Here is a 28,000-nt window from a genome sequence, read left to right as displayed (position 1 = left end):
AACCTGAATTGAGTTCCCAGCTTTGGTACCTGGACTAATTTTAGTCATTCTGGACATTTGGAAAGTGAACCAGCATATGGGAGCACTATCTATGTGTGTGTCTCCCCCGACCCTTGTCAAGTAAGGAAGGGAAGCAAGAAAGAAAATGTTTGTCAGAATTTAAAAGTTATTGAAAATTACAGTGATGATGAATTGAAACTAAAAAACATGGGAGAAGTAACCTTGTGTTAAGTGTAAACTTTGGTAGATAGGGGATGGACAGGCTAGGTGGAAGCTCTGAAATGATCATGACTGAAGTGAAGCATCCATCTTGGAGGTCATCTGAGAGATTATTTCATATAGGGTCTTGAATGGCTTGATCCTTAAATCTTGCTTGTAAGTTTGGACCTGTCTTGATAATCATTGGAAATACACATATATTATCTGACAGAGGAGCTCCCATTCACTGGCTTACTCCCTAAATGGTTAGGTTGTGACTGGGTTGGCCAAGATCTGAGAATTCAGTCCAGTTTTCAGTGAGTTGCAGGAACCCAGCCATCTGAACCATCACGTTTTGCTTTCCAGATAGCTTCATTAGGAAGCTGGAATTAGTGCAAAAATTTACAAGCAGTAGGATAGTTCGTAACACTTCTGTTATTTGTTTCATTTAATTTATATTGTATGGCGTTATTCTTGTTGTAGGTTCGCATTCAGGAGACTCAAGCTGAGCTTCCTCGAGGGAGTATACCCCGCAGTTTAGAAGTCATCTTGAGGGCAGAGGCTGTAGAGTCAGCTCAAGCTGGTGACAAGTGTGACTTTACAGGGACACTGATTGTTGTGCCAGATGTCTCCAAGCTTAGCACACCAGGTCAGTAATCTGTCTAAAATAAATTGTTACTGAATTGTAGGTTAGGTGCTTTTCATATCTTGTCTTTTTGACCTCTAATCAGGGATGGCCAAAGAAATATGAAGAGAACAAAAACAAATTGGTTATGCTACAGCAGATGCTATGAAAGATGTTATGAAAGTTTTCAAAGCTTACTTGAAACTTGGATTTCATATTTGTTTGATCATCTTTGGATCTTAGAATCTTTCTGTTGGAACTGAGAAATAACCTACAATTGAATCTTTCAGGAGCACGTGCAGAAACTAATTCCCGTGTCAGTGGCGTTGATGGTTATGAGACAGAAGGGATTCGAGGACTCCGAGCTCTTGGTGTCAGGGACCTTTCCTACAGGCTGGTCTTTCTTGCTTGCTTTGTTGCACCAACAAACCCAAGGGTGAGTCCTTATATTTATCATGTGGCAAAATTTGAAAAAGACCTCTGGATGCTACCAGAGTTAATACTTTTCAATAATTCAGTTTTAATAGTTTTTCAGGTTTGTGTTTCCTCACATAAGAGCTCAGTGCTTTGAATGCAGTACAAAAAAATTATCCCTATTGGTTTTTGTAAAGTGTCATGGTTCCTCCGTTCTGAGTAAATAAAAAAGGTGTGGTACTAATGTGGGAAGTGAAGTTAATTGCTGTTTTTGAGAGTAATTTACCTCTAGCAAAATTGCCATTCAGTTAACTTACTCTCCGTCTTGAATGGAAAAAGATTTGAAAAAATAATGCAGTGTTACAAAAGAGGTGGATAGGCATGACAGAATAGCCTAGTGGCTAAATATTTGCCTTGTAACTGATGGAATCCCATATGAGCACTGGTTCCTGGCCCAGCTGCTCCACTTTCCAGCCAGCTCCCTGCTTGTGGCCTGGGAAAACAGTGGAGGATGGTCCAAAGCCTTGGAATTCTGCATTCATGTGGAGACCCAGAAGAAGCTCCTGGCTCCTGACTTTGCATCTATTCAACTCCAACAATTGGTGGCCGCTTGGGGAAGGAACCAACAGACAAGAAGATCTTTTTTCTCTGACTGTCCTTTCTGTAAATCTGACTTTCCAATAAAATAAAATAAAATATAAGAAATGAACATAATATTCTGTTCTTCGGATGTGTTGGTGATTAACATTTTATGTATCTTCATCAGATTCATTTAAATAATTTACTGGTAAGAGTTTGTTTTTATTTTTACTTTTTAAAGATTCATATTTATTTATTGAACAGCAGAATTATATATAAAGACAGAGATATTCCATCTGCTGGTTCACTTCCCGAATGGCTGTAACAGCTACGACTGGACCTGACTGAAGCCAGGTCTCCCAGGTGCATGGCCGGGATCCAAGGCCCTGGGGTCGTGTTTCCACTGCTTCATCAGGCATGTTGCAAGGAGTGAATGGGAAGTGAAGCACCAGGAGTTAAACCAGTGACCCGACCTGGTGCTGGACTGTAAGTGGCAGCTTAGTGTGCTAGGCAGTTGTACCAACCTCTGGTGATTACTTTTTTTTTTTTTTTTTTTTTTTAAACTCGTTGGATAATTACAACCTGGGTCTTATTTTTGGAGTTCAAAAATGATAATTATGAAACCTCATAGACAGATTGTTGACCTGCAAGGTATGCTTTGTTTCTTGTTTGTGGTATAGTTCTTTCTCTTCAAAACTGTTTTGGTTGCTTCTTCACTGGTTTTTCTTTTTTCTCCATTCCTCAGTTTGGAGGGAAGGAGCTCAGAGATGAAGAGCAGACAGCTGAGAGCATTAAGAACCAAATGACTGTGAAGGAGTGGGAGAAAGTATTTGAAATGAGTCAAGATAAAAACCTATACCACAATCTTTGCACCAGCTTGTTCCCTACTATACATGGTAAGAATTCTTCAGTTTGTGACCTAGACTTGAAATCAACATGATTGTAAATGACAGTAATGATCTTATATGTGTGATGATGATAAAACACTAATTCACATGAAAATGTTTTTCGTGAACTTGGGAGTCTTCAGGGACTGTGGAAATGGGTCAAATGGAGAGTTTCTATTTGGGAAAGGGCAGTGGTAGTAGTTCTGTCATATAACATGCTTAATACCAGTTAATTGATACATTTAAATGGTTAAAATGAAAAATTTTATTTCCTGGACATGAGGTTACTTAATTTATGGGAGACTGGAACTGAAATAATTTTGAGAGATGGAGATTTCATTTTATTTCATGTTCATTACCTTCTTTATTTACCTTTGACACTTTCTGTTTTTTCACTTTTTAAAGTAGAAATGTAAACTAGTAATGTATTTATTATCATGTTTAGTTATTATGTGCTATACATAACTGCTGCAATTTTGTTACTGGTAGAACTCTGGGATGATTGACAACAGCTTCATCAGAAACAGATGCAGTTTCAGGGTGGTACAAAGTCAAGGAGGAGAGGAATTTTTCAGCTTCATTAAAATCTTATAGGGTCGGACCTGGTACGATAGCGTAGTGATTAAAATCCTCGCCTCGCCTCGCACGCACCGGGATCCCATATGGGCGCTGGTTCTAATCCTGGCGGCCCTGCTTCCCATCCAGCTCCCTGCTTGTGACCCGGGAAAGCAGTCAAGGATGGCCCAAAGCTTTGGGACCATGCACCCGCATGGGAGACCCGGAAGAGCTCCTGGCTCCTGGCTTCGGATCGGCTCAGCTCCAGCCGTTGCGGTCACTTGGGGAGTGAACCATCGGGCGGAAGATCTTCCTCTCTGTCTCTCCTTCTCTCTGTATATCCGTCTTTCAAATAAAAATAAATAAATCTTAAAAAAATCTTATAGGGTCATCATAGAATATGCTCCTAGTTGTTGACCAAGACTTTGTTACATGGCTGATGTAGCTCCTGTTTAGCTGCTCACTGATATTAAATCAAATCCCCCCTTTTATTCTAAGATCTATGTATTTTTTATTGCAAAGTCAGATATATAGAGACGAGGAGAGAGAGAGAAATATCTTTCTCCAATAATTCACTCCCCAAGAGACCGCAATGGCCCGTGCCGTGCCAATCCAAAGCCAGGAGCCAAGCTCTTCCAGATCTCCCATGTGGGTACAAGGGCCCTAGGCTTTGAGCCCTTCTCAACTGCTTTCCCAGGCCAAAAGCAGAGGGCTGGAATGGAAGTGGAGCTGCTGGGATTAGAACCAGTGCCCATATTGGATCTCAGTGCATGCAAGGCGAGGGCTTCAGCCACTAGGCCACTGTACCGAGCCCATCAAATCCCCTTTGTGTATTTAAGGACATAATTAGATTTTCAGGTTTGTTGTTTTGCCCTTGAAGTGTTCTGTACTTGCTGTCCATACTTAGAAGACAATGTGTATTTTTCTCAGGGATATATTTCCAGTTATTTAAAATTAACCTTTTTTCTACCTGTGTATTTGGTTGGTAAAACAACCAAAAACTTGTATGTTAATTCCTCATAGATTTTATACTGTTGTTATGGTGAGCAGATATCAACATTTTAATACTCTCTGTTCCCCCCACAAATTAGTTGCTGTTCAACTTTCAATATTTAGTTCCTTTAAAAAAATTGTCTCCATAGTCTGCAAGTCCAGAATCCAGAAATATAAGAGCCTTAAATGAGTGGTTCTGGTTTACAATCTTAGAATGAGGTTGCAGTTAGGAGACAGAAGGCCCTGTAGTCATCTGAAGATTTGACTAGGAGAGGAGGAGCCTCTTGAAGAAAGCTTACTCAGATGGCTTCCTAGTTACCACTAGCTGTTAATGAAAGTGTGCATATGGGAGAGCGCTTTGAGTCTTTATAACATAACATCTTGCTTCTTTCAGAGCAAGTGATTTAAGGGAAGTAAAAGCTATCTTTTTTTCTAAGTTATTTTATTGAAATGGCAGATTTATAGAGAGACAAAGAAAAATCTTCCGTCTGCTGATTCATTCCCCAAATGGCCACAACAAATGGAGCTGAGCCAGTCCAAAGCCAGGAGCTTATTCCGGGTCTCCCACATGGGTGCAGGGTCCCAGGGCTTTGGGCCATCCTCGACTGCTTTCCCAGCATACAAGCAGGGAGTTATGGGAGGTGGAGCAGGCGAACTTGTGCCAGGATGAGATCCTGGTGCTTGTAAGGGGAGGATTAACCAATTCAGCCATCACGCCAGGCTCATAAAATGCTTCTTATGATTTAATCTTAGACATTATAGGGTTTCAATTAATGTGCTATTGTTAGACAGGTCGTTTCAAAGATACAGTGCAGTATTACTCCCAGATAAAAGATGAACTCCCGATGAAATTCTTAAATATGTCTTGACAATAGGATGCTCAACTTTGTACTGTTATCTGTGCCTACAGTGTCATGATACATTTAAATACAGAATGATGAGCTTCTGACTGTTGTTGAAGGACTATACAATTGTAATAAATATAGGAGAAATCACTGAGCCTATGAAACTGTATCATGAAAAAAAATTTTTTTAATTAAAAAAAAAGCGGGGCCTGGTGTGATAGCCTCACCTTGCACACGCCAGGATCCGTATGGGCGCCAGTTCTGATCCCCACACCTCTGCTTCCTATTCAGCTCCATGCTTGTGGCCTGGTAAAGCAGTTGAGGATGGCCCAAAGACTTGGAGCTCTGCACCCACCCATTCGTGAAACCCAGGAGAAGCTCCTGGCTCCTGGCTTCGCATCAGTGCAGCACCAGCCATTGTAGCCATTTGGGGAGTGAATCATTGGACAGAAGATCTGTCTCTCCTCCTTTCTGTATATCTGACTTTGCAATAAAAATAAGTAATAATTAAAAAATGAAGTGTTTAAAAAAAACACCACATCCTTCTAGGAACATTTTGTATCATAAACTTGTGGAATGGATTTTTTTTTGATTGATAATTTTGTTTATAGAAAAATCACAGAGTTAACATGTAATGGATACCATTATGAACCTGGAGGGGAGGGAATTTGGGGAAGGGGAGAACCCACTGCCAACTAAATTGTGTCAAAAACAATTAAAAAAAGAAAAAAATGTAGAAGATAGTTTTTTTTAATAATGAGATTGAAGTGGATTAATCTATAATGCCATTTTTCATTTAATATGCTTAAGAGTTTTTAGCCTAGCTTTGCACACTTTTTATGTTTTTAGCAGATTTAGAGGTCAGTACAAGGGAAAAAATTCTCTAAATTTGCTTGAATTATGCAATTTTCTCCACTGATACTACTTTGATTTAAAAATCATCTGCACTGTAAATGGCTTTCTGTTATTAAAAATAAAGGATTTAATACCAAATGGAACTCAAAATGCATAAAGATACCATCATAGATTTTAAAAGAGAAATATTGCTTTTGCAATATTACAAATTAAGTAATTTGTAAGATTTATTTAAAGGCAAGGGCTACAGAGAGGAGAGACAGTTCTTCCATATACTGGTTCACTTCCCAAATGGCTGGATCTGACCAGTCGCAAAATAGAAGTTCCAGATTTCCCTCATGCAAGCTGTTGGGTCATCCTCCACTGCTTTCCAGGCATATTAGCAGCTGGCTAGATCAGAAGTGGAGCAAGCAGGACTGGAACCAGCACCCGTATGGGTTTCCAGCACCGCAGGTGGAGGCTTAACGTGCTATGCCATGTTGCCAGCCCAACTCTGGAAATTTTAGGCTTCCATTTTTTTGATATGTAATCTAAAACACTAAAGTACTGATCGAATAAGATCATTTTGAATTGAAAAAGAGATGTTAGCATGTATCAATTGAGGATAAAAGGAAGATAGTTCATACTTTTGTTTGTAAACAGTTTTCTTTGCAAATAATTCTGTGTTTTCACAATGCTTAAGTGACAGTCTTTGTGTGAAGAAGAATCTCTTTGTTCTCACGTATGCGACTCTTCTGGACATGCTGTGTTGTTCAGTATGTAGCAGCAGCAGTTCAATGTCTGGTAACTAAAAGGAATCCCTAATTGCGGTACAGGGATTATGAGGAATAGTATCTGTAGGAATCTTTCTGTTAGCACTTTACTTAGGCAGAGGAAAAAGGTTTTCTGCACATTCCCCTAAGGTAATCAGTAATCTCTGCTTATAATCTCTAATGTTAAGCATTTTAGTTTTTAGTGTTTAAGCAATTGAGAAAATGTCACAACCTACTTCTTCAGTTTACCGCATATTTCCTTAAGAGGTTCTGTCATCTGTTCAACCAAACCGTATTACTCCCTTTTTAAGTTTTCCTTTTAAATTTTTCACTGTTGAAATCGTAGATTGGGGAGAATCAAGATGGTGGAATAGGGTAAGGACATGTTTAAATGGACGGAAAAACATTTAATCAGGATGAAGCAGAGAGGACATATTTCAGGAAATAGGAAAGGACAGAACAACAGCAGAGGGGTACCTGGAGACTGACAGACACAGGAAAGCAGCGGGCACAGGAGTGTGGTGTTGCAGTGACTGATACTCCATCACGGCGATCTGAACTCCACCAGCAGCCAGAACTCCACCAGGAACCAGGTGGGAAGGGACTTTCACTGGGAACTTGGGAGGTGAGCCCAGACAGAGAACTGTCTGTCCATTCTGCTGGTCCGTTTGATTTGACCAGGAGCAGAGACAGAGCAGCAGATCTCAAACGGGCAGTGCGAGAACAGGGTAGATTTCATAGCCCAGTCAGCCCCCTAGAGCTGAATTGGGTGCCATTTTGCATAAGGAGAAAAGGGCAAGGGAAAGGACTACGCATGTGCTGAGCTGGGAGTGAGCACATTTCTGACTCGGTGACCTGCAATGACGTGGCATTCTACAGGTTCCACCCAAGACAGGTCTGGATAGCCCTCGGATCTGAAGGCCAGCAGATCAAGAACTGTAGTAGTGGTACATCAGGCGCTATTTTGCGCACTGTGCCAATAGGTTTGGGACTGCAGAGGACAACAGTGAACTGTGCATGTGCTGAGCTCACGAGAACTCACTGAATTCAGCGAATTGTACTGATCCCACAGGAAAATAATACTGACTATGGCATCGTATGGGTCAACATAGGTCCGTGTGGCACCCAGACCTAACGTCCAACAGGTTCTGGCAAGATCAGCACCACCAACAATCTAACTATATAGGACACCTGGTGTCTCTCTAATCCTGGGACCTACTCCAGCCAGAAGTGGGAGAAAGGTTGCAGAGACAACAGTGCAGCCTCAGCATGGTATCACAGGAGGTGGAGAGTGGTGAGCCAAGAGCTGGGGCTGTGGAGACCACGGTGGAAATCTGACATAAGAACCCAGACCTGGATCTCGCTGGAGGTTGTGGCACAAGTGGCTGCAAGCAAAAAGTTGTGTACCAACCGCAGTAAGTAAACTCGCATTGTAGACCTGTGGGTGACACAGCTTAGAAACCTGCCCCAAGGAGAAAACTCTGCTAAACAGAAGTGCAATGACCAAGAGCAAAAGAAGAGACAAAGGCACAATGAATATTACTGAAAACTCCCCTGCAAAGGAGCAAAACCCTATGCCAACCCCAGAGTTAACTGAGGAAGACATTGAGAGAATGGGGAACACAGAATCCGTAAGACTTATTTTAAAGATTCTGATCAAAAATGAGAAGCTCATGCAAGAGTTCAAAGAATTTAAGGAAGCAACAAAGCAAATCAAGGCTGGTATATCAGAAATTAAGAACACAGTAGAGCAAATTAAGAGTACAGTGGAGAGTCTCCAAAATAGAATGAATCAAGCAGAAGAAAGAATCTCAGAATTGCAAGATAGTGCCTGTCATCAGGGGGAAGCAAACAAAAAGCTGGAAGCAGAGCTGAATCAGGCCAAAAAAAGTATTCAAGAGTTGAAAGACACTATTAAGAGGCCAAATATAGGAGTTATGGGAGTCCCAGAAGGTGCAGAAAGAGAAGCTGAGTTTGCAAATGTACTTAATGAAATAAAGGAAAATTTCCCTGATCTGGAGAAAGAATTGGGAAACAATATCCAGGAGGGCCACAGAACTCCCAACAGGCTCGATCAAAAAGCAATCTTCACCAAGACATATGATAATCAAGCTCTCTTCAATTGAACATAAGGAAAAGATCCTTAAATGTGCATGGGAAAAAAATCAATTGACATATAAAAGAGTGCCAATTAAGCTCACAGGAGATCTCTCACAGGAAACTACAGGCCAGAAGAGAATGGAGTGACATATTCCAGATTCTAAAAGAAAAAAAATGGCGGCCTAGGATAACATATCCAGCAAAGCTTTCTTTCGTCTTTGAAAATGAAATAAAATTCTTCCACAGTAAAGAAAAGCTAAAAGAATCTGCCTCTTCCAAACCTGCCGTACAAATGATACTTCAAGAAGTTCTCTTGACAGAGAAGAGGAATAGCACCTACCAAAACGATAGGCAAACGGGAAGAATATCCCAGTAAAATGACAACAGAAGACTAAACCAGTGAACAACCCATTGCTAAAATGACAGGACCAAAGTACCACCCATGTATATTAAACTCTGAATGTAAATGGCTTAAGCTCAATCAAACGTCATCGATTAGTAGACTGGATTAAAAAACAAAACCCATCTGTTTATTGTCTGGAGGAGACACACTTCAACAAAGATCAGCGGAAACTGTATCACATGGGTTTTGTTGTTTCCTGTTGGTTTCATCTCTTCAAAACGCTTTGTTCTGATTAAATCATTCAATGACTCGTAGATCATGCAGTGTCATCATTTTCTTCAAGAAGGTTCTTGATTTTTATTTCTTCAGCTACACATTTTGTCATATAGTAGTGTGTTATTTAATTTCATGGTGTTGTTAATTTCTTTTTTCTCCCAGATGTTGCTTTTGTTTTGTGGCTCTTCATTTAAGGGGATGTGTAGTAGCTGAGTAGTGGAGACTGTCATATCTAGTAACATGTCATTTAACTTCATGGCATTGTAAATTTCTATTTTTCTTCATTGTTGATTTTGTATCACGACTTTTCAGTTAAGGGGATGTACAGTAGTTGTGTGATGGAGACTCATATCTAGTAACATGTCATTTAACTTCATGGCATTGTAAATTTCTATTTTTCTATTGTTGATTTTGTATCATGACTTTTCATTTAAGGGGATGTACAGTAGCTGTGAAATGGAGACTAACATACAGATGTGAGGATGCAGTGCGGTATGCATCTCTGTTTCCAGACAAAGATGGACTTGCAATAAAACTCTTTACTATATCTTGACAATAGGATGCTGGACTCTCTGCCATTGTCCATGCTCGTAATGATGGACATATGACTGAGTATGAAAAACTATATGTTAGTAATGATATAGAGGAACTAGGTAGGGACAGAGGGAATTGGGGAGGGGATAAGGGAATATGGAACTGTATCATAAAATGATAGCAATAATAATAAAATGTAAAAAATGCTATTAAAAAATATTACAGTTTGAAAAAAAAGAAATAGTAGAAAATGCTTTCTCAATGTCATGTCTCGGGTTCTTTTTCTTCTTACGCAGAAATTTCTTCAGGTAGGCAATTCGTTTCAGGTGCTTTTTTGTGCCATTGACTGAGTTCAGTAGTCAGACATTTCACTTGCAGAAGTAATGCCAGGCAAAAATTTGAATCAATGAATGTGTCAGTTCTTCTCAGCAGTAGTTGTGACAATCTGTATTGTTCCATCTTGTTCTAAAAATTCTTTAGCATTTGCAACAACTTTCACATCTGTAGTACTACTATTCGGATCTAGATATTGGCGATTCACTGATGTGTTTGATGATTTTTTTTTTAATCATCCCATAAGGAAGACATGGAGAAGCTTTTAGGTTGCTTCAGCTCTTTGTAGTCAGCCTTACTCTAGATTTTCATTTTTTATTTATTTTTTTATTTTTTTATTCATTGATGACATTGTATTATGTGATACAGTTTCGTTGGAACTGGGAATCACCCCACCCCTCCCCCCGCCCTCCCCCCATGTGGAATATTCCACCTTGTTGCATATCCACTGATCAAGTACAGTTGAGATTCCCTCTTTGCAAGCATAAACTAAACGTAGAGTCCAACATCTTATAGTCCAATCTAGTTCCTCAGCTTCCGGTCTGAGGGCAGAACCATCAGATTATCAACCTGATCAATTAAAGGCTCCAACGTACTCTCAGCAACAATTAACTTCGTTGTGTAACTAATAGTTATAATATTGAGTAACCAGTATGTTAAAAACAATTGCAATTTCTTAACCATCTTCTGTGATCACCTCATTGTCAATTCAGTTTTAGTTTATACACAACATATAATATACATAAAATAACATGTTTTGCATAACCTCATATCCTCTTAAATTAACGCAAACTTGTGGTATCTGACCTTTTGGGATTGGCTCATTTCCCTTAGCATTATGGTTTCCAGTTTGGCCCATTTGGCCACAAAGAACTGCATTTTGTGCTTTTTAATAGCTGTTACTCTAGATTTTTAACGTTTTATTTTTAAGGAATGGTTTGTACGAATATGTGAGTGTTTGATAGCAATTCTATAGAAGTTTGTTTCCTTTAGTAGTACTCTTAACTTTTTTCTTACAGGCTTTATGAATAGGTTGCAGATAAAAGCACCTATAGATTGCATTCAGCGTCTTACTTAGTCCATGCCAGTTCAGTTAGCGTGTATTCAGGTAATAAATGTTAAGTGACATGGACCATTTTCTTAAACCCTTTGAAAGATAGTTGGAAATATTAAGATCTTTGTCTGCTATTCACTCCCCAAATGGCTGTAATCTCTTTTGTGCCGAGCTGAAGCCAGGATCCAGGAACCTCTCGTCAAGGTCACCCACAGGGCTAACGGACCCAAGCACTGGGGTCATTTTCTGCTGCTTTCCCTGGCTCATTAGCAGAGAGCTGGATTGGAAGCAAAGCAGTCAGGATATAAACTGACAGCCGTATGGGATACCTGTATCATGAGTGTAACCATGTGTACCACAAAACCAGCCCCGTTTGTTCAAATTCTTGATGGGTCTGCAAAAGCTGTCATTAGAACAAGTGTGGGAGACTGTGATAGAGATACAGATACTTCAGATTGTTCATAGAGAAATTGAATTAAAAGATGCTTATTTTGGTACCAAAAAATCCATGCATATATATTAAATAATACCTTGACCCCTTCTTAAAGACCCCTCTTAATTCAGTTACAAAGAGGAATGTTTGAGTACCCATACATTTGGAAAGGTTTTTGTGTGGGAAGGACTCAGTGATAAGGAAAGGCTATTAGGATGGTGAGCACTGGAATGACTTAGTGATGTAAGAGAACACATTCAAACACTGGTTGCCTGGCTGAGCACACAGCACAAACCAAGATGGGAAACCAAGTATCTTTTCCCTGTTCTTGGGCATTATGTGAGCTTTCCCTGCCTTTTGATTGATAAACATGGCTTTGTAATATTTCCTGTGAAAGTGTTTTAACTTTATGTTGAAAATTATCTACTTTATAACTTTAGGTTCTTCTGATTTCAGGCAATGATGAAGTGAAACGAGGTGTCCTGCTGATGCTCTTTGGTGGTGTTCCAAAGACTACAGGGGAAGGGACCTCTCTTCGAGGGGACATAAATGTTTGTATTGTTGGTGACCCGAGCACAGCTAAGAGTCAGTTTCTCAAGTAAGTTTTTGTCAACAAGAAAGTATGCTCAGGGGGGTGGTTTCATGATGTAGTAAGCTGAGCCTCTGTCTGTGGTACAGGTATCTCCTGGGCACTAGTTCAAGTCCTGGTTGTTCCACTTAAGGGCTGGGAGAGCATTGGAAGATGGCTCAAGTCCTTGGGTCAATGTGGGAGACCCAGAGGAGGCTCCTGGCTTAGGATCAGCTCCTGCCATTGTAGCTATTTGGAGAGTACACCAAGGAATAGATCTTTCTCTGTCTGTCCTCTCTGTATCTCTGCCTTTATAATAAAAAGAAACTAATTTGTTTAAAAAAAAATACAGGGGCCCAGTGCAGTGGCTAAAGTCTTCATCTTGAATGAATGCTCTAGGATCCCATATGGCCACCAGTTCTAATCCTGGCAGCCCTGCTTTCCATCCAGCTCCCTGCTTGTGCCCTGGAAAAGCAGTGGAGGATGGCCCCAAAGTCTTGGGATCCTGTGCCTGCCCGGATTCGAAGCTCTGGGCTCCTGGCTTTGGATTGGCTCAGTTCCAGCTGTTGTAGCAGGCTTGGGGAGTGACTCAACAGACAGAAGATCTTCCTCTCTGTATATCTATATCTGACTAAATCTTTTCTTTTTTCCTAAGGTACACATAGGCCTAGACTTGGCTGTGCTCGCAAGAGTGCAGTTTATAAGCGTGAGAGAAGGGTAAATTAACTGTGTTGATTACATTACTTAAAGATTTGTGAACTTTTTTTTGTTTTTAAAGATTTATTTATTTTATCACAAAGTCAGATATACAGAGAGGAGGAGAAACAGAGAGAGATCTTCCGTCCTATGATTCACTCCCCAAGTGAGCCGCAATGGCTAGAGCTGAGCCGTTCCGAAGCCGGGAACCAGGAACCTCTTCCAGGTCTCCCACACGGGTGCAGGGGCCCAATGCATTGGGCCGTCCTCGACTGCTTTCCCAGGCCACAAGCAGGGAGCTGGATGGGAAGTGGAGCTGCCGGGATTAGAACCGGTGCCCGTATGGGATCCCGGGGCGTTCAAGGCGAGGACTTTAACTGCTAGTCCATGCTGCCGGGCCCGAGATTTGTGCATTTTAAAGCAATGTATTTCACAATGTTTTAAGAAAGAATTTCCTGATTTCAGTCCTGCACTGAACTCTGAATCATGGGTAGATATTTTCATTATTATAAGTCATGATGTACATATTTTTATATTTACTCTATAAGCATTTTGACATGTTTATTTTTATAATTTCCCTTTTTGTTACTGGCAAAGCACTATCATAACTTGCAAAATTATTTTCCTAGCCCTGCTGTTGCATGACTTAACATGGTAGTTATGATTGTATTCATACATTTTTGTTTCTTTACCTTGGGAAAATTTTTAGGTATAGAATTGTTGAGACTAAGAATTATAGAAATCTTTAAGGTTTTAAGTAGGATATACTTTCCAAAAGTGTTGCTCTTAGATTCTTCATATTGGCTTTAACATGACTAATTACCATTTTGTGTATATTTTTGATTATTTAAAAAATTATTTACTTGAAAGAGTCTCCGGAGGGACAGAGATATTCCATCTACTCTCCAAATGCCCACAGCCAACAGGGATGGTCCAGAGTTGAGTTACTTGGGCCATCATCAGTACTTCTTCCAATGGTGGATATTAGCAGAAAGTGGGACTCAAACTGAGGTACTTGAAAATGGGACCAGACCTGGCGAAATGGCTAGGTGGCTAAATCTTTGCCTTGAAGACAATGATATCCTGTATGGGCACTAGCGTGTTCTGGCTGCTCTACTTCTCATCCCACTCCCTGCTTGTGGCCTAGGAAAGCAGTAGAGGATGGCTCAAAGCCTTGGGATCCTGCCACCCACATAGGAGACCTGCACGAAGCTTCTGGCTCCTGGCTTTGGCTCGGCTTCACTCCGGTGATTGTGGCCATTTTGGGAATCAATCAGTGGACAGGGGGATCTTTCTGTCTCTTCTTCGCTCTGTAAGTCTGACTTTCCAATAAAAAAAAAAAAAATCTGCCCCGGGCCCAAAGATTTTTTTTATTTTTATCAGAAAAGCAGATTTTTTTTTTTTTTTTAAGATTTTTATTTTTATTACAAAGTCAGATATACAGAGAGGAGGAAAGACAGAGAGGAAGATCTTCCATACGATGTCTCACTCCCCAAGTGAGCCGCAACGGGCCAGTACACCGATCCGATGCCGGGAACCAGGAACCTCTTCCAGGTCTCCCACGCGGGTGCAGGGTCCCAATGCATTGGGCCGTCCTCAACTGCTTTCCCAGGCCACAAGCAGGGAGCTGGATGGGAAGTGGAGCTGCCGGGATTAGAACCGGTGCCCATATGGTATCCCGGCGGGTTCAAGGCGAGGACTTTAGCCACTAGGCCACGGTGCTGGGCCCAGAAAAGCAGATTTTTACAGCAAAGAAAGACAGTAAGATTCTGTGTCTTAATTCACTCACCAAATGGCTACAATGGCTGGAACTGCACCATTGTGGTCAGGAGCCAGGAGCTTCTAGAGCTCCCATGAGGGTTTAGGAACGCAAGGCCTTGAGTCATCCTCCTCTGCTTTCCCAGACTATAAATAAAGAGCAAGATTAGAAGTTCAACAGCCAGAAAACAAACCAGTGCCAAAAGGGATATCAGTGCTTTGATTACTACATGGGTGTGGGAGCCCAAGCATCTGAGCCATCATCCACTGCTTTCCTAGCAAAGGACAGGAAACTAGATGGAAGTGGTGCACATATAGGATGCCAGCACTGCAGGTGGAAGATTAATTTGCTAAGCCATTGTGCTAGTCCCTAGCCTTTCATTTCTCAAGTGTGGTCTTATCTATGGGGTTTTGTAGATGCCCTTTATCAGGTTTAGGAAATTGTTTTATTCCTGCGTTGTAGTGGTTTTATCGAAGATTGACTTTTGTCAAACGCTTTTTCTGCATCATTTTAAGTACTTGTGTGGTTTGCATTTATTAATGTGGCATATTGATTTCTCAAATGTTACATCAATCTTGTTTTCTGGAATAAATCCCATATCTTGTTTTGTTCTTTTACTGTATTTTATTTTTAAGATTTATTTTTATTGGAAAGACAGATTTACAGAGAGACAGATTTTCCACCTGCTGGTCACTCCCTGGGTGGCCACAACGGGCAGAGCTAAACTACTCTGAAGCCAGGAATCAGGGTCCCAGTAGTTTGGTGCATACTCTACTCCTTTCCAAGGATAGAAACAGGGAACTGCATGGTAAGTAGAGCAGCCAGGGTACAAACTGGTGCCCATATGATATGCCGGCTGTTACAGGGCGATTTTCTAATACATTGTCACAGCTTAGCTGTTAACTGCTTATAGTTTTTAAATTGTAATTTTTTCTAGTGTCATCTTCGATTTCTTAGGAATTATTTGGATATGTTTTAACAAGCGTAAAGATAAGCCTTACCATTTAATTTGTGGCATGTCTTTATGCCTTGCTTAAGCATAATGCCATTCTGTAGTTCTTTGAGAAATTTAACCTTTATTTGACAAACTGCCAGTGTCTATTGCTGGAAACGCTGCTTGCTATTCACATATTAATGAGTCTCTGATAACCTTGAACAGGCACGTGGAGGAGTTCAGCCCCAGAGCCGTCTATACCAGTGGCAAAGCATCCAGCGCTGCTGGCTTAACGGCGGCTGTTGTGAGAGATGAAGAATCTCATGAGTTTGTCATTGAGGCTGGAGCTCTCATGTTGGCTGACAATGTAAGAACATTTTACACTCAAAGAAATCAGAATGTCTTGTACCCTCTCAGTAAAGGCCTAACAGTTTCTATTATAGTATTCTTTTGTCAGTTAGATTGTTAATCTAGAATCTAATTGGATTGTCATCACTATCATCACTTTATGAACCTTTCTAGAATGTATTACCTTCCCTGAGCTGAGCAAGTATGCTTGCTGTGATTGATACTTCTAGCCTTATTTTCCAGATCATAATAGGTACTGACGTAGATACATAATGAATTTTGCATTTATTTGGTTTACATCTATAAGATTTGTATAAATGGTATACAGACTGAAATTTGTTGCACCCTACCTTCACCCTTTACTTCTTCATATTTACATCAATGCTGAGTTAATTTTGGATGTCTTGACACTGAATTTTATGTGATGTTTCAACACTGAATTAAACTGTAGTGTATACGTTTTGTTTTTCCCTTAGTTTCAGTCAGTCTGGTGCGTGTTTTTTTTCTAGTTCTTGGATTGTTGAATTATCTTGCTTAGAAGAAGGAATTGAGAATGCTTTCTTACATACATTTCAGTTGTTGAAATAGAAAGATGTGACAGAAAATTTGGGTTTGCCTGTTTTATATTTGAAAGAAAGTTTATGATAATGGAATTATTTGGTTACAGGGGGTGTGTTGTATTGATGAATTTGACAAGATGGACATGCGGGATCAAGTCGCTATTCATGAAGCTATGGAACAGCAGACCATATCCATCACTAAAGCAGGAGTAAAAGTATGTCTGTTTTGTTCTACTGAATAATACCTTGTAGACTGATGTGATACTAGAAAAGTTGGCCTGGGAGAACTTCAACATGTAATGGTGTGAGAATTAGTAATCCCAGTTGAAGATGTTTGGAGCATTGTGTAAATGTTTCTGTGACAGGAATTAGAGGAAGTCTTTGTGACCATTTTAGCATTTCACATCATAATTTCCATGAACAGTTTTCACATTCTTTGATAAAATGTTTCTAATTAAAACAAAAATAGTCATAGACCAACTGAAAATAAAGAAAAATATTAGCCAATACTAAATTTTGATCTCTTTCATTACGATTTAGTATTCAATTGTATGTATCAGTTTTATTTTTCAGCCTCCTAAAAAGCCATTTTATCTTCCATATTAGGTAGTAAACATCTTTGAACAGACATTTTCCATAATTTGCAAAATGTATTCCTAACTGCTGAGGTGTGCACTGTGCCAGCCCCTAGTCTTTCACTTCTCAAGTGTGGTCTTCTCTATGGGACTTTGTAGATGCCCTTTTTTGAGTTTAGGAAATTATTTTATTGCTATATTGTTTGCAAATTTGCAAAATAAATTCCTAACTGTTGAGATGTGTACATCATAACACTAAAATCATATAGAAATATCTGTGAGCTGCACTTTGTACTGTCTTTTTTTTTTTTAATCAGGAAGGTGAAAGATAACAGCTTATGTAAGTGGCAGCAAGCATATTACATGTTTATCATCCAGCCAGATGTTTTTAATATTGTCACAATTCTTTCTTTTGTGATCAGGCTACTCTGAATGCCAGAACATCCATTTTGGCAGCAGCAAACCCGATCAGTGGACACTATGACAGATCAAAATCATTGAAACAGAATATAAATTTGTCGGCTCCTATCATGTCTCGGTTTGATCTCTTCTTTATCCTTGTGGATGAATGTAATGAGGTAACCACGTGAGCTGTCCTGTCACTGCTAGCTCCCCTTTACATTTCCAGTTTGAATAATTGTACTGCACAAGGCAGAAAGGATACTCTGCTCAACACCTGATGCATCTGTGTGCACTGACCTTTTCATCCTGTCAGGTTGACATGTGCTGTAAGTACTGTTTTAATGACCAAAAGAAAAATGAGGGAGACAAATTATGGTTAACTGCCGTCTGTGGTCTTAGATGTTTGTAAAACACAAGTTATTCTATGTATGTTTGGTTCTGTTGGTTCTTCTGTTTATTTGAGGGGGGGGAGGTCACCTTGAAAAAGCTTAGATGCCGAGGAGTTTTTAATTAATTATAAGTCATTTATTTCTTTTTTTTTGAAAGACTTACTTATTTATTGGAAAGTCCGATATACAGAGGGGAAGATCTTCTGTTCGATGATTCACTCCCCAAGCAGCTGCAATGGCTGAAGCTGAGATGATCCAAAGCCAGGAGCCTGGAGGTTCTTCCGGGTCTCCCACATGGTTGCAGGGTGCCAAGGCTTTGGGCCATCCTCCACTGCTTTCCCAGACCACAAGCAGGGAGCTGAATGGAAAGTGGAGCTGCTGGGATTAGAACTGGCGCCCATATTGGATCCCGGGCTTGCAAGGCGAGGACTTTAGCCACTATGCTACCACGCCGCTGGGCCCTAAGTCATTTATTTATTATTTCTTCCCTGCAGACTGTTGAATTGTTGCTTTTCTTTCCTCCTCAGTATGTGATAGTTTTAAGATTGGAAAAATGCAGGTATGCCTCGCTTCTGACATGTTACTTCATTAGAGCTAATTATGCTTAAATATTTAAAAATATTGCATAGCTCAGATATATACAGAATAAAGTGACAATGTGTCATGGCTAATACTAATAAAGGCTTCATCTTAATTACTAAGCATAGAGGTGTTCTACATTACATTTGACACAATCATGACTTGCTTACCTTGGGAAGTTTAGATATCTAAATAAATAAAAGCCATCTGGCTTATGAATGGAGGGTTTGTATTTTTCTTTTTTTTGTTTTCCCCTACACAAATACACTTATATTTAACTATGCACAACCAGAGGTTCTCTGATTTTACAAATCTGTGTGCTTCACTAATTAAGTTAGTTTTGTGGGCAAATGAATTTAGGATTCACTCTTTTTAAAATTCAGAGAGATACTCTTTTCAAATTTTAATTGGAAATAATTTCACACTTAAAATTCCATTATATACAACAACCATTCCATATTAACTGCTCCTTTGCTTTCTCAATATGTACATATATTTTTTTAAGATCTACTTATTTTTATTGGAAAGGCAGATATACAGAGAGGAGGAGAGACAGAGAGGAAGATCTTCTGTCCAATGGTTCACTTCCCAAGCAGCTGCAATGGCCGGAACTGAACCAATCTGAAACAGGATCCAGGAGCTTCTTCCGAATCTCCCATGCGGGTCCCAAGGCGTTGAGCTGTCCTCGACTGCCTTCCTAGGCCACAAGCAGGGAGCTGGATGGGAAGCTTGGCTGCCTGGATTAGAACTAGCACCTGTATGGGATCCTGGCACATGTAGGGCGAAGACTTAAAGTGCTAGGCTATCATGCTGGGCCTCTACACATTTCTGTTCCAGAACAATTTATGAACAAGCTACATATTTTTGGTAAATTTTTTTATGTTTGCAATTATGTAGAACTATTTTCTAAGTGTGGTGGCCAAGAGCACAGACACTGAGGCCAAGATGTTTGCATTTTGACTGCACTATTCACTGTGAATCTGGACAAATCACCTAACTTTGAAGGGCCTCAGGTAGCCAATTTACTGAAAATGGGGTTACTGCCACTTACCACGTTAGATTTTTGTGAAAAATGCTTAATACTTTGGGATATGCTTATGAGAACCATGACACTGAGGGCCACATAAATGTTAATTCTACTGTTAAAGCTGTATATGCAGGTGTTGGGTAAGGCACACCAAAAACTTATTACCAAACTTTTTTCACAAACTTGTTACTTATTACTGTTTGTTTCTGTAGCGCATTAGAACTTATTTTTTGACAGTGAATCATTTTTTTACTTGATGGGTAGTCTGAAGTGGATTGTGTGACTGATCAAAGTGATTTTTCTTATTTTGAATTAGGTTACAGATTATGCTATTGCCAGGCGTATAGTGGACTTGCATTCAAGAATTGAAGACTTCATTGATCGTGTCTATTCCCTAGATGACATCAGGAGGTATCTTCTCTTTGCAAGACAATTTAAACCCAAGGTAATGTTCTTCTGTACAGGGGTAGAGGATAGTGGGTGTATTGAAGTGGGATTTAAACAAATAGGTCATATGGCAGGCAGTAGCCTGTATCTGTATTTTCAATTTAAGTTTTAGACCTTCCTTTTTTTTTCTTTGAAAAAGCATCAGTTTCTTTCATCAAAATGATTCCATATATTTTACTTATGAGGCACCAGTTTTCTTATGGAGGGAAATGTATGGGATTATTGCAGAAGAAGACATCCTTTTATTGCAGTAATTACTAAAATACTTGAAATTATTTATGTGCCTAAATCAGTATTCTGATGAATGTTCTTGAATAAGTTTTTCTGAGGAAAGCATGGGATCCTTATGACTCATGATGAATATGAATTATTAGTTGAATAATTGATATATTTCCTTGAACTCTATCTTATCTGTGCACAACCCAGGATACTTATCTGATCTGGCTTTTGTTTTTTTAAGATTTTTTTCTTTTGCTTGGATGAGTTATGAGGGAAAGGAGAGACACAGTGAGAGATCTTCTACCCTCTGTTTCACTCTCCAAATGGTCCCTGCAGCTGGAGCTGGGACAGTCCAAACCTGGAAGCCACATAGGATTGATTTTCTTTTTTAAAAAGCCAGAGTAGGGGGAGAGAAGAAAGAGAGAGGTCTTCCATCCACTAATTTACTCCCCAAATGACAGTAATGACCAGAGCTGGGCCAGACCAAAACCAGGAGACAGGAGCTTCCTCAGAGTCTCCCATGTGGATGCAGCAACCCAAGAACTTGGACTAGGTGCCACTGCTTTCCCAAGTGCATTTGCAGGGAGCTGATATGGAAGTGGAGTGTGTGAAACACCAACCAGTGCCCATCTGGGGTGTTGATATTGCAGGCAGTAGCTTTATCCACTTTGTCTCAGAAACAGCTCCCTGCCATTAGTAGGAGTTAGTGTTGTGGTGTATGAGATAAAGCTACTGTGATGCCAAAAACCTGCATGGACGCCGGTTGTCCCAAATGCTATACTTCCAGTCTCTCTACCTGCTAATTGAAAGGTAACAGAATAGGGCCCGGCGGCGTGGCCTGGCGGCTAAAGTCCTCGCCTTGAACCCGCCAGGATCCCATATGGGCACTGGTTCTAATCCCAGCAGCTCCACTTCCCATCCAGCTCCCTGCTTGTGGCCTGGGAAAGCAGTTGAGGACAACCCAAAGCTTTGGGACCCTGCACACGCATGTGGGAGACCCGGAAAAGGTTCCTGGTTCCCGGCATCGGATCGGTGCACACTGGCCCGTTGCGGCTCACTTGGGGAGTGAGACATCGGATGGAAGATCTTCCTCTCTGTCTTTCCTCCTCTCTGTATATCTTACTTTCCAATAATAATAAATATTTAAAAATAAATAAATAAATAAAAAAGAAAAGAAAAGTAACAGAATATGGCCTGAATGTTTAGACCCCTGCCTGTCCACATGAGACACCTAGAAGAAGCTCTTGACTCCCGGGTTCTGCCTAGCGCAGCCATAACCAGAGGCCTTCTAAGGAGTATGACAGCTGATTGAAGATTTTGGTAGTGTATCTGTATCTTTATAACCCTTTCAAAATAAATCAATCAATCAATCCTTTTTTTTTTTTAAAGATTTATTCGTTTTATTACAGTCAGATATACAGAGAGGAGGAGAGACAGAGAGGAAGATCTTCCGTCCGATGATTCACTCCCCAAGTGAGCCGCAACGGGCCGGTGCGCGCCGATCCGATGCCGGGAACCAGGAACCTCTTCTGGGTCTCCCACGCAGGTGCAGTGTCCCAATGCATTGGGCCGTCCTCGACTGCTTTCCCAGGCCACAAGCAGGGAGCTGGATGGGAAGTGGAGCTGCTGGGATTAGAACCGGCGCCCATATGGGATCCCGGGGCTTTCAAGGTGAGGACTTTAGCCGCTAGGCCACGGTGCTGGGCCCAATAAATCCTTTTTTAAAAGCATATCAATGACGGGGTCTGTTGCAGTAGACTAGTGGCTGAAGTCCTCACCTTACACGTGCTAGGATCCCATGTGAGCACTTTTCTAATCCTGGTAGCCTAACAGCTAAAGTCTTCGCCTTGAACTTGCCAGGATCCCATATGGGCGCTGGTTCTAATCCCTGCAGCCCTGCTTCCCATCCAGCTCGCTGCCTGTGGACTGGGAGGGCAGTTGAGGACAACCCCAAAGCCTTGGGACTCTGCACCCATGTGGGAGACCCGGAAGAAGGTCTTGGCTCTGAGCTTTGGATCAGCTCCACTGCAACTGTTGCAGCCACTTGGGAAGTAAACCATTGGACAGAAGATCGATCTCTCTCCTCTCTGTGTATCTGCCTTTCAGTAAAAAATAAATCTTACATATCAGTGATGCATATATGTTGATAAATAGCATAGGAAAAAATAAATTGACTCTGGCTCAGTGGCTAAATATTTGCCTTGCACACGCTGGGATTCCATATGGGTGCCAGTTCATGTGCTGATTGCTCCACTTGCCATCCAACTTCCTGCTTGTGCCCTGAAAGCAGTTGAGGATGGCCCAAAGCCTTGGGACCCTGCAACCCATGTGGGAGACCCAAAGGAGTTCCTTGCTCCTGGCTTCAAATTGGCTCAGCTCTGACCACTGGCAGCCACTTTGGGAGTGAATCAGTGGACAAAAGATCTTTTCTCTGTAAATCTGCCTTTCCAATAAAAATGAGTAAGTCTTTTTAAAAAAAAAAATGTGTGGCTTGACTTTTGGGAGTTACCCTTAGCTATAAAGCATTATCTTCACGTTACTGTATGATTCTCACTCACAGAAGAAATTTAATTGGAGAGTTGGGGTCATTTGAAGGAAAGAGTGTCCATTTTCTAGGACTGTATACTTGTTCCTTAATGTGCTAAGCTCACTTTGAAAAACTGGGGGTCTTTTGGCTATAATGTTTACTGAAACAGTTGGTAAATATGTATGTGTTGACCTCTTTTTCACCACACTCTGTGTGTTAATTGAACTTCTAATATAGCCTAACTGTTAATTTAACAAAGTTTGATTTCTGAGGTGTAAAAGGCAATTGCATCCTATTTCCTTGTTTCAGCTTATTAAAGCATCTTTCAGCAACAGTCATTTGCTTAAATATTAAGTCTATGGTCATCATGGTCCTAAATTCAGTGCATGAAATTCACAGCTTTCTTAGTATTAGTTCAAGACTCTTTAACAGTAATTCACTGTCACTGATATCAATATGTCAATTAGCTCAGTTCCAAAAACGTTGCCACATGAAGGACCTGTAAATTTTATTAAAGTAAATATTGTCAAATAAAAGCCTTTTAACTTCACTCATGTTATGAAACAGATTTCCAAAGAATCAGAGGATTTCATTGTGGAACAGTATAAACGGCTCCGCCAGAGGGATGGGTCTGGAGTAACCAAGTCTTCATGGAGGATTACAGTGCGGCAGCTTGAGAGTATGATCCGTCTGTCTGAAGCCATGGCCCGGATGCACTGTTGTGATGAGGTATGAGTCAGCTGGGGACTGGGAGCAAAGAGAAATTGATTTGTTGCCTTTTAGACATTTTTTTATCTTCGATGTGGGATGTGCTAGAATTTACTGTAGATTTATTACTGTAGAGTACTTACAGGACAGGTGACCCTGCAACTTTATTTAACAAGATTATTTTCAAGTGTTAGTTCAATTAACAGTAACTGAACTCTTCTCCTAGGTTGTATAATGTATAGTTTTTAAACTGATTATTGAGACCTTGATGCTATGGGTATTGGAGAGGTCCATGCCAGAGTATCAAAGGGCATTTAAGCCCTGTAGCTGTACTTAGCCAAAGCTTTCCCTCCTCCCACCTTTTTTAAAAGTTTACTTAAAATGATGAGATCACAGATACACATGGGGCATGTTCAGGGACTGGGGTGGGCCAAGAAAGGTAGCAGAGAGGGAAATGTTTCTGCCTTCCATTCTGTGTCAGCAGGAAGAGAGAGTTCTCTGCATTGACAGTCTTCATATGATCTTTTTTTTATTTAAAGACTTATTTATTTTTATTGGAAAGTCAGATATACAGAGTTGTTTCTCTTGACAGAGACAGAGAGGAAGATCTTCCATCTAATGATTCACTCCCGAAGTGACTGCAACAGCCGGTGTTGAGCCGATCCGAAGCCAGGAGCTCTTCCAGGTCTCCCACATGGGTGCAGGATCCAAAGGCTTTGGGCCATTCTTGATTGCTTTCCCAGGCCACAAACAGAGAGCTGGATGGGAAGCAGGGAAGCTGGGATTAGATTTGGCGCCCACATGAGAACCCAGCGCATTGAAGGCCAGGACTTTAGCTGCTAGGTCACTGTGCCAGGCCCAGTCTTCATATGATCTTGGGAAGGGAAGTGGTGTCATGATAACCACCCAAGTCCCTAGTGAGGGGAGATATTTCCAGGAAGAAAGGTTATTTGATTGATAGATAGGTGAGTGGACTTACAAAGAACACTGGGAGTGTGGCTTCTTCCAGCTCATAACCCTAAACTAGCTCAGAGATTTCTGACCCTTAATCTAAGGGTTGCTGAAGAGTACAGAGTCATCACATCTCTTGTACCTACTTCCTGGTTAGGGTCATAGAGCCTGCTTATTCTGGGTTTGTATCTATCCCATCTCACAAGCTGGAGAACTTCCTATTTAATGCTAATGGCTGTATTTCCAACATCAGTTGTTAAATAATCTTTTTCATTCTAGTGTGGTACTTCTTTACTTTGTATTGTTAAAGATCTCATTTTGTTTTTTTGTTTTTTGTTTTTTAAAGATTTATTTTTATTACAAAGTCAGATATACAGAGAGAGGAGGAAAGACAGAGAGGAAGATCTTCCGTCCCATGATTCACTCCCCAAGTGAGCCACAGCGGGCCGGTGCACGCCGATCCGATGCCGGGAACCAGGAACCTCTTCCGGGTCTCCCATTAGGGTGCAGGGTCCCAAAGCTTTGGGCCGTCCTCAACTGCTTTCCCAGGCCACAAGCAGGGAGCTGGATGGGAAGTGGAGCTGCTGGGATTAGAACCAGCGCCCATATGGGATCCCAGCGGGTTCAAGGCGAGGACTTTAGCCACTAGGCCACGCCACCAGGCCCTAAAGATCTCATTTTGGAAATGACACTATTGACATTTTGTTGGCCAGAGAAGTGCCTTCCTGCCAGGTCCCCAGAATGAGAATAGGTGTGACTACTGAAAATACTGTTATCTTTGCATTTGAATCTTTTCATTTGACTCAGTAACATTTTAGATTTCTCTTCTGTAGTTTGTGCATGTTTCTTGATGAATTCATTACTGGATATTGTTTCTCTTGGCAAGAATCTTTGCATTTCACTTTGTTTTTATTCCTGTGTAATACTGAATAATTCTCATGACTTATTCACCACCACTTCTGTAAATGGACATTTAGGTAATTTGCAGTTTAAGTTCTTAAGAGACTTACATGTCGTGATCCAAATATTGCATGTGTGTTTACAGCTCTGTGATTACATGCTCAAGAGGTGGAATTATCAGGTAATACGTCACACATGTGTTAAGTTAAAAATACCAGATAATTTTGACAGTTGATGTTCTTGCTGGTAGTGAATCAGAGTTGTGCATTCTTGTCAACGCTTCTTAATGTCCACTATTGCAGCCATTCTGATGAATTTGTTGTGATATCGCGTGTGTGTGTATAAAACGGGATCATCTTAGGATGATCTGAGAATACCAAGTTAACTGAATTACCTCAAGGATAATCTGAGAACACTGAGTTAACTGAATTACCTCATTTTCATATGGATTAGGTCCAACCAAAACACGTGAAGGAAGCTTTCCGATTATTGAATAAGTCAATTATCCGTGTGGAAACCCCTGATGTCAATCTAGATCAAGAAGAAGAAGAGACCCAGATGGAGGTAGATGAGGGTCCTGGTGGTATAAATGGTGAGATGTTTATTCATATGACTGTTTTGGAGTTAGGAACAAAACCATTCTCTGAGCTGACATCTGGTAAAAAGTACAAGTGTTAGTGGTTACAAAATCTGTGGCAGAAAGGAAGAAGATAAATTTGAATTGAATTCATTGTTTATAAATTAAAGTACAATTAAATCATTGATATGGAATTTATGTGCTTGAAAAATGAAAGAAAATGTATCGTTGATAGTTGGCTTGAAAGTGCCTGGTATAGATTCTTATTTAGTATTTTGGTTTTTGAATTAGAAATGTTTTTAAGTGAAGTGGACAGAATAATTTTTATTTTGTACATAATAGTGAACTTTTTTAAAAAACTTGTTTATTTGAAAGGAAAAGTTATAAAGAGAGGAGAGTCAGATCCCCCAACCAGTTGTTGATCTTCAACAGCAAGGACTGGTCATTATTGAGCTTTCCACAGGGCTTAAGCACCTGGGGCCATCTTCCATTGTTTTCCCAGGTTCATTAGTAGGGATCTAGATCAGAAGTAAAGCAACTGGGACACCAGTGCCCGTAGATGTCAGCTGAACCATGTCACCAAATGTGATGAACTTTGAAATCATGAAATCATTGCATTTCCCACTGCTCGGATTGTTTTCACTAGTACAGCTGATAAATTTGCTTCTAATTTTTTGTGAAATTATGTGATATACATAATTGTATATGCTTGTTTTGAAATTAATACTAAATAAATAGAATATGAGTCAATAGAAACACTTGATACAGAACGCTACTGACACTGTAACAACATTCAGGTAGTTAATTTTTTGCTTAGGTCGTGTTGATAGCCCCGCGCCTGTGAATGGAATCAGTGACTACAGTGAAGCCGTAAATCAAGATGCTGTTCCCAAACCTTGCTTAAGATTGGGCTTCTCCGAGTACTGTCGGATCTCTAACCTTATTGTGCTTCACCTCAGAAAGATGGAAGAAGGTGAGTCTATTCATAGCACTACATACAATCCTCAGTCTTTTACATGAACTTTTTGGTTGTTATACACTTGTATCTCAGAAAAGATAATAAATTGTTAGGTTCATATTAGCAAGATAAACTCATAGAATCAGTATGCCTGCTGTCCTGAATAGTTCCATACAAGCTGATTGTCAAAGACTTAAGTATATTCTGGACTTAACTTTACTAGCTTTAAAGCAGTTTAAGACCTAATAACATAAAGAAGTACATGCAGTTTTGTTTTTTTTTTTATAGATACAGAAATATTACCTACAATGGCTGTATTTAAAACAGACTCCCAGAGTATTAGAACTTCATATACTATGTAAATTGAACCCAGAAAAATCTAAACTACTTAAAGGCAATATTGTGTGTCCCTCTTTGCAATATGTGGATACTCTACATTTCTACCTTAACTACTTTATCATACTATTCAACATGTTATTACCCAACAGATGGAGAAAAAATGTAATGGAGTGGAGTTTATTTAAAGTTTTCATTTGGTAGTTAGGCATCAGGTGACTTTTTTTTTTCAGTTTATTTTTAAATTTTAAAATGTGTTTATTTTACTTGAAAGAGTTAAAGAAGAGAGATGTTTCATCTGCTGGCTTACTCTGTAAATGGCTGCAGTGGCCAGAATTGGGCCAGTCCAAAGTTGGTTGCCAGGAGCTACTGGATCTCCCATGTGAGTGTAGGACCCAAAGCCTTGAGCTGCGTTCTGCTGCTTTTCCAGACCGTTAGTAAGGAGTTGGATCAGAAATGCAGTAGTACCCCGATGCTGCAGGCAGAGGATTAGCTTACTATGTCAGAGTGCTGGCCCCAGCAGCAAGTGATTCTTATTTAAAACCTTGAGTGATAAACTGTGCTGCTGTCCTGACTTGTTTTGTCATCAAAGTGTCCAATCTGTTACATAGAGAGAGAGAGAAAACACTAGAGATTGTCTTAACTTACTGAAGATAAGGAGTTAATTAATGTTTCTTGGCTTGTTGCCTAGGAGCAGTGGACCAGCAGGAAAGAGAAGCAGGGTTTTGCATCAGGGTTTATCTCCACTCCTTCTCTTAAAAAGA

The 28,000-nt window shown here is 40.3% G+C and overlaps 1 protein-coding gene across 1 annotated transcript in view; it reads left to right on the top strand.

The window, feature by feature from the left end:
- MCM6 (minichromosome maintenance complex component 6) overlaps positions 1-28,000 on the top strand; it is a 40,993-nt gene that overhangs the window by 7,289 nt on the left and 5,704 nt on the right. Inside the window, exons 5-15 of the mRNA XM_058664445.1 lie at positions 682-847; positions 1,114-1,259; positions 2,562-2,712; positions 12,233-12,374; positions 15,959-16,100; positions 16,749-16,856; positions 17,639-17,794; positions 19,930-20,058; positions 23,374-23,535; positions 25,819-25,957; positions 26,760-26,915. Of these exons, the coding sequence (XP_058520428.1) occupies positions 682-847; positions 1,114-1,259; positions 2,562-2,712; positions 12,233-12,374; positions 15,959-16,100; positions 16,749-16,856; positions 17,639-17,794; positions 19,930-20,058; positions 23,374-23,535; positions 25,819-25,957; positions 26,760-26,915 (1,597 nt within the window). The remainder of the gene's footprint in view (positions 1-681; positions 848-1,113; positions 1,260-2,561; positions 2,713-12,232; positions 12,375-15,958; positions 16,101-16,748; positions 16,857-17,638; positions 17,795-19,929; positions 20,059-23,373; positions 23,536-25,818; positions 25,958-26,759; positions 26,916-28,000) is intronic.

Source organism: Ochotona princeps, chromosome 5 (genome assembly GCF_030435755.1).
Source record: "Ochotona princeps isolate mOchPri1 chromosome 5, mOchPri1.hap1, whole genome shotgun sequence".
Taxonomy (NCBI): domain Eukaryota; kingdom Metazoa; phylum Chordata; class Mammalia; order Lagomorpha; family Ochotonidae; genus Ochotona; species Ochotona princeps.
This window is presented reverse-complemented; position numbering and strand designations above follow the sequence as displayed.